Here is a 7648-nt window from a genome sequence, read left to right on the forward strand (position 1 = left end):
ACCAATAATTTCCAATCATCCCAAAGGGCCCTGGTAGTCCTAAAGGACCCCCGCCACTAATATTGGCGAGTGTCATGAACCTTCCGGGGTCGTGCCATCTTGACCTAGGTATAGGCAAAATCAACCAATGGGTGAATTTATCTCCACCCATCGTCCTCGGGATTCGGGCCCTTTGTTTGGGCTCTAACCTCACTCATGATTCTTGTAGGTTGATCTTGGAATGCTCCAAGTCCAAAAATGTTTTGAAACTCACCAATGGAGCGGCTTCTAGAGTGCAATCGAGTCCGTTCGAAATCTGAGTGCCTCAAATCTCTAAGTTTGCTCAATACATTTTTGAGTTCAAACCTGAATAAGTCTCCAACTTTGTGAATCCGAACCCTTTTAAGGCTAGAGCCATCTGACCTGCTTGATGACGATAAATCCAAGCCCACCAATTTAGGACTTTTTGATTGGGCTAATTAATTTTAATAGGCCGACTTGACGACTCCCAACACCTGCAAACCATTTTGCAACTAGTTTATCCACTGTACTTGCATCAAAGTTTTAAATATCAACCGATACCCAACATAGCTCCCCTGGTTGATGTTACGTTATTCTTTGATTCATAGTCTCATTATTACGTCTTACCTCTTCTCTAGAGCATTCGGTGGACCTGCATCTGGGTCATCACCATCACATCATCTCAAATTTCATAAAACATTGCACATGCCCCTTTCTGTCAAAGGTTTGTCATTCATCAAGCAATAAATTGGACCGACCAGCAAATAAAGAATTCAAGGCGTAAATTCTATCAGATTTACAGAATTTAAATAATTTAATGAATTGGGCTGAGTAACGACATAAACAAAAATTCCACTCAAAAGGGCAAAAAAGAAAAAAACAAAAAACGCAACTGTGTACAGTCAGTCTAATCCAATAAGGCAATTCAACAAGCTGAAGTATGGCCTATGTCACTATCAGAAACTTCGATTTTCCTATGTCACTATCGAACTCCGATTTCCTTCCCCTCTTAATCACAGGAAATCCAATCTGCTGATGTTCCGAGCAGAACATCAAACAAAAGGCTATACAGTGTTTTCTTCCATGAATTTCTTTCCAAACAAACAAAAAACAGAAATGGAATCGCTACCATGGCGTGCACGATATTTATCCAGAATGGATTGATGGAAGAGGCAAACTGAAGTTTTTCAACACGGGAAAGCCACAAATAGTAACAACCTTCAAGGCGTGCTTCGAGTCCCAACTTCTGTTGATGGTGGAGGGCCTGACTCTTCGGCTAGAGCTTCAAGCATTGTTATGACCTCATTTGGATCATCCAAATAGTACTTGGCCTTACTTGGTTTCTGTCCAACCGTGCAAGCAAACACTGATGTATTAGAGGAGAGGACACCGCTGTTCATTGCATTGCCAATGATCTCAAACATATCCTCATCGGATCTATCGTCACCAATACACAGTACGAAATCAGCTTGCCTTCCACTCTCGGCCATTGATGTGAAGATCTTCTCTGCAACTAGGCCTTTACTCACTCCCTAAAACCATAGCCAATGATCGATGATTCAAACAACAAATTGACAAAAGTATAACAACAGCTAAGCATATATTCAAACTTCAAACACAAAGACAGGCAGACTACAGTAGCAATGTCTTGGCAGAAATTGCATTTATTAGATTGTGATGAAATGACACAATCAAATCAGACATCTCTTATTCTCATCCACACTTGGTTAGAAATGAAGAACATAAAATTAGTAGTAAGCGGGCCATGGGAAGACTAATGGTCATTGCAACATGTAACATCATAGGATCCTTATCTTGTGATGCAAGCACACCATTTGTAAAGAGACTATGATGGATTGTCAAGATAAAAATAAAGGCAGAGCCAATGGGTGAATAGTATCTATTCATAAAAGGAAGGCCAACTATACAACAAATGGTAAATTAAAATAAAATAAAATAAAATAAATTGTCATCTTGGTTTTGCCATAACACAAAATTAGAGCGATTTATCAGGATATTTGAGTAGATTGTGATTCTCACTATGGCGCTGTTTGGGAAACAAGGGTTCAGGCTAATACAGCCCCAAATTAAAAATAAGCCAAAAAGCCCCACTATTTAACCCTTTTTATTAAAAAAAAAAAAAAGGTGCAGATGCCGGACAGTGTAGGCTGTGCCTACACTGTCACATTGACAAATTGTTACATCACTTGATAAATTACGATTTTGCCCCTTTATATCAATTTAAAAAATTGTAATTTTAGGGACAAATTTGTCATTTTAACTTCAAACATTATTTCAACACATTTTTCAATACAACAACTCAAATAAAAATCCATCTCATCTTCCTAAACACAAAAACTAAAATAGCTTACTACAATAGCCAAAAAGCCTCTAAAATAGCCACTTCCCAAACGAGGCTTATGTTTCTTACTATTTACATGATTTTCATGTTTATATAACACTAGACAAAGGTACTGTCAGTCTGTAAGATAAATAGGCATTGATTAAATTGAAATGATAATCCTAAAGACTGCCTAAAATCTTTGCTTACATACTGTTTATAAGAAGAAAGTCTCAATAAATAAAAAACCTAAAAACAAAACATGCAACTGTTGGCACATGCTACTGGATTACATCAAATGGCATAAAGGTTTGAAGTTTTGGGGCCCAATAATAGATCTGCTGAGGCGACCCTTTTGTTGGCCCAAAATGGACCATTTCTATTTAGCACTGAAGGTTGAAGAAGAAAATCATCAGCAGGTTACAAAATAAGGTTGTATTTTTGGCTCATTGCAGGACTGTTATTTGTCCAAAGTAAAATTTTTGTTCTAAAAACAACTATAATGAAATATGAAGCATCATTCATCGATGAAAGACCTATGAACATCAAACCACTTTTTGACAACTTGGAAGTTCTCGGGTGTCCACGCAAGTTGGGGATGAGTATCAGAATAAATGCTCAAATGATATCATTTCCACAGATGTCATCAGTTGTCAGGAATAGAAGAAAACAAAGTTTGAGAGCTAATAAATATGCTCCAAGAACCTTCAATTTCTTCCTTTTCTGTGTCATGGTCTTACATTAGGTGAAAAAATTAGAAATAATTGTTATATCAAACGGTGGTGCTACATGCACCAATCAATATACACACTAAGTATACCAACTAGTAGAGTATGCCATCATTATTGACTCTACCTATTATACAAATTACAAATACCCAAAACTTCTAAAATTATGCCATATCATCTGTCAGTATACTAGTTGGTACATTAATTGGTACATATAGTATTATTCTATATCAAATTAGGAGAACTAATTATATTAATTATGATCACGTGTTAAATGTAAACTACTCCAATTATCAACAATATTCTTTCCACCAATGTCATGCTAGGTAACGGAAGTAAACTTGGCAACCATTTTTAAAAATATTTACTTTTAATTACCCTTCATCTAAACATGCCCATGTATTTCAAAACAAAGCAGGGTCATAGCCATGAATACCTTAACAGTTCTTCTAGGAAGAAAGAAACCGAACACAAAACTGGACACAATCCTCTCATATGGGCTCACAAGAAAGTATGACCCACCTCATGTGAGAGGGTTGTGTCCAATTTTGTGATTAGTTTCTATGTTACTAGACTTTTTCATCCCCTGAAGGGTAGTGCCATCAATAGTTGGTGCAAAGAATAATAAAAGGTTGTGTAGCCAAGAAAACCAAGAAACTGCTCACATGGTTCCAAAAAAAAAAAAAAAAAAAGAAAAAAGAAAAAAACAAAGAAGCCTTGAAAAAGAAACAAGATCATTGGAGATGAATTAACGAGCAGAAATTCTAGATATGAATTGCGAGCACAAGAAAATTACATACCTGAGGTTTCACTTCAACAATGAACTGGCCACTTTTCACTACTACAGGTTCATTTGCGAGCACGCTTTCAAGATGGTCCAACATCTCCTTGGCTTGGCTGGATCCAAAACCTGGATCTGCATCCTGATGGTGCCAAACCAATGCGCTCTCCTTTGTTTCAATGGAAGAACCATCAGTAGCTTCTGTATATAACTTCATGACAGGCTCAGCTATCTGCATCCACCCAAAATCGCTGCTCTGCCCACAAACTTCCCATGCCTTGCCCTCAGACCACCTGAAATATAATGCAATTAAGAGACAGATGACGGAAATGGGTAAGAATAAGAACAAAACAAGTAAAGAAATAGCATACCTCATGAAGTATCCGTGTTCAGCTGCAATACCAAGTTCCTTGCATGGAGTAAACCACTTGCCTAAACTTTCCCTTCCACGTCCACTGACAACAAAAACCGTATTTTTGACATCACCACTGAGTGTGTTTATAATTGAAATAACCTCCTGACTGGGGGTCTTGATGATGGATGTTTGAGGCATCACAGTGCCATCATAATCCAACAATATGGCCCTGTTTTGAGCTTTTGAATAAGCAGTTACAATAGCATCTATAGACAATTTTCTGAAATTAGGATCAAGTGCTACAACTCTGAAACCAAAGCTCAAACCAATCCCCCAACACCGTCGCCTGAAATGGTCCTTGCAAGTTCTCTCCATATCTTGGAAAAAACTTTGTGACCAATATGCTACATCATGTGTGCTAACATACCTATAATGCTTCTCATGACGCAACGATTTTTCAGCATCGGTCATTGAAATTGCCTCGTTCATTGCTTCAGCTGTTGCTTCAACATTCCATGGGTTGACCCGTACAGCACCACTCAATGAAGGAGAACATCCAATGAACTCTGATACTACTAGCATGCTCTTTTTGGGCCCATTTGATTCTGAACTAGAATCAGCTCCGGAGATTCCTTGCCGGCACACAATATACTCATACGGAGTAAGGTTCATGCCATCCCTCACAGCTGTGACAACAACACACTCAGCAATGGTATAATATGCAACTCGTTCAGCGAGAGAAACTGGCCTATCAATGAAGACAATTGGTTCATAACCAGGCCGCCCAAAAGTCTCATTAATTCTCTTGGAACTTGCCTGTATTTCAGCTTGTATTTCCTCCAGATCTTTCCCTCTTCCCCGAGCAGGATTTGCAATCTGGACCAGTACTGCCCTCCCCTGCCACTTCGGGTGCTGCTTGAGCATCTGTTCCATTGCCATAAGTTTCAGATTGACACCTTTGAAGATGTCCATATCATCAACCCCGAGCAACACGGTCTTTCCTTCGAATTGCTGCCTGAGCTCCCCAACCCTCCATTCCTTATCTGCATGTCTCAAAACAGACTCAATCTGCCCCATGTGGATCCCAACTGGCATGATCTTAATTCCAACTGTTCTTCCATAGTACTCCAACCCAATGTAACCCCTCTTCGACTGGTACTCCAAGCCAAGCATCCGACTACAACAAGAAAGGAAATGGCGAGCATAGTCAAAGGTGTGAAAACCTATAAGGTCTGAATTTAATAGTGCCTTGAGAATCTCCTCTCTTACAGGTAGAGTCCTATAGATTTCTGATGAAGGAAATGGACTATGGAGAAAGAACCCCATTCGCAACCGATTGAAACGCCTCCTTAGGAAAGTCGGCAGAACCATCAAATGATAATCATGAATCCAAACATAGTCATCATCCGGGTTTATCACCTCAATCACTCTCTGTGAGAAAATCTTATTTGCAGCCACGTAGGCCTCCCATAAGGACCGATCAAATCGACCCCCATGACTCGCAGAGAAAGGGAGCATATAATGGAAGAGCGGCCACAAATGCTGCTTGCAAAAGCCATGATAATATCTTGCCAAAATGTCCGGAGGCAAAAAAGCTGGGACACACTTAAACCTGTCCAATAATAGCTGCGACACATCATCTTGTTCGTTCGGGTCTACCTCAACTCTCAAAGACCCGACATAAATAACCTCCATATCATCTGGCAAACCATCCTTAATGTGTAATAACAAGGAATCCTCATCCCAACTAAAACTCCACCCTTTATTATCCGGTCTACGCTTAGCTTTCACCGGAAGCTGATTAGCCACAATAATTACTCGATCCACAACCAACGACGATTGGACATCCGACGTCACACTATTCGCCTGATCATCATCAAGCTCAGATATAACCCCCGGTACAGTCATTACCCGGGGAAGGCGCTTCTTTTCGCGCCCCATCACGGGAAAATTCCCCGATGCTAGATCTAATAGATTGGTATACGATCTGGACATCATTTTTACAACTTTTTATGAACAAATTCCTTCACAATGTCTTCAAATCACAAACCCAAACCCCAGATTGCGTTTTGAGTTAAAACCAAGTATATAATTGTGCACGATCTGAAATGGGTATATCGAAAACAATAAGATCATCACATTGACTAGAAGCTTAAGATCAAAGAAATGAATAGATCCATGTAATCAAACAGAAACGCATATGTAAGTGTAGTAAAAATGATCAATTTTTTTATAAATAAAGTCCACCACCAATACAACACAATTTATATGCACAAATACTAGATATCAAAGCAAAAACAAAATATGTATAATCATCAAATAGAGACTAAACAAACTGAGAAAAATGGGAAAATTGAAACTCACCTGGGTGTGTAATGATTCAAAAAACTGAGTTTTTTCGGGATCTGAAAGTTTTAAATCCAACAAATAAAAAGAATATTTCTTTGTTTTCAGTCAGAACTAATCTAGGGTTTGCTCTCTCTCTCTCTCTCTCTCTCTCTAGAATTTCTATATCTGCCTTCTCTGCTCTTCTCTTCTCTTCTCCCTCTCTCTATAATAATTTTCTCTCTATCCTTCCCTCTCTACAATTTGCTTATTCTTTTGAGAAAAAAATGCAAAATTTTTTTTTTAAAAAAAATGAAAAAGAAAATAAAGAAAAGAGGATAAGGTCGGACAGCAGACACATCCAGTGGTGCCAGCTGGCACAGATGTGGTTTTTAGTCACGCGTTAATTTTTCTGGGGCGTGGGCACGTGTCGTTTGACCAACAAATCCACGTGTCGGTTGATCGCACCGTTAATCCAGTACCTTGTTGCACCACGGTTAAAACCGTACGGATTTTGGGCCCACCTGAGGGCCCCACCAATCAATAGATAGTATTTATCCACTAGACCGACACATCGAGTGCTTTATTCAGCGCTAAAAGCGGTTACATTACCCATAGAGTTGTGACACGTCGACAACATTAGATAGATGAGACGCTTGGGGATAAATGAGGCGAAAGCGACACGGCTATCTTGTGGTCCGCAGCGTACAGGAATATACCCTACGCCAACTCTTCGGTGGGGACCACGTCGGCGTGTCTCCAGGTGGCACACAAAGTTTTAACGGATAAGGAGCGAAATTGGGTGAGTCAATTACACTATGCCTCGTTCAAAAAAATAATTTTACTATGCCCCTTATGTTTGGTTATTTTTTCATTTTGATTTTTAAAAACAACAATTTCATGTTAGTTTTTAAATTTTTTAAAATTTACTCTTAAATTTAACTTCCATTAAAAATTTGACCAAAAAAATCACGTTAACTGACTTATAATATAAAAAAATATATCATTATATTGGAGTTTGAATTTGTATTAAAAGTATGAGTTATATACAATAAAATACTTTTATATTTATTTTCTATCTAATTTTAAACATAACAATAAATTAAGAAAAATTTAAA

At 38.5% G+C, this 7648-nt stretch overlaps 1 protein-coding gene across 1 annotated transcript; it reads right to left on the reverse strand.

Moving 5' to 3' along the window:
• Positions 1-795: 795 nt before the first annotated feature.
• On the reverse strand, positions 796-6893 carry LOC114275011 (putative alpha,alpha-trehalose-phosphate synthase [UDP-forming] 7). Its single transcript, XM_028216981.2, has 4 exons — positions 6570-6893; positions 4222-6308; positions 3870-4143; positions 796-1532 (listed from the first exon to the last, which is right to left on the reverse strand). The coding sequence occupies exons 2-4, from the start codon at positions 6201-6203 to the stop codon at positions 1221-1223; spliced, it is 2568 nt and encodes an 855-aa protein (XP_028072782.2). The 5' UTR covers positions 6204-6308; positions 6570-6893; the 3' UTR covers positions 796-1220.
• Positions 6894-7648: the final 755 nt, after the last annotated feature.

Source organism: Camellia sinensis, chromosome 9, assembly GCF_055761805.1.
Source record: "Camellia sinensis isolate YWXY chromosome 9, ASM5576180v1, whole genome shotgun sequence".
Lineage (NCBI taxonomy): Eukaryota > Viridiplantae > Streptophyta > Magnoliopsida > Ericales > Theaceae > Camellia > Camellia sinensis.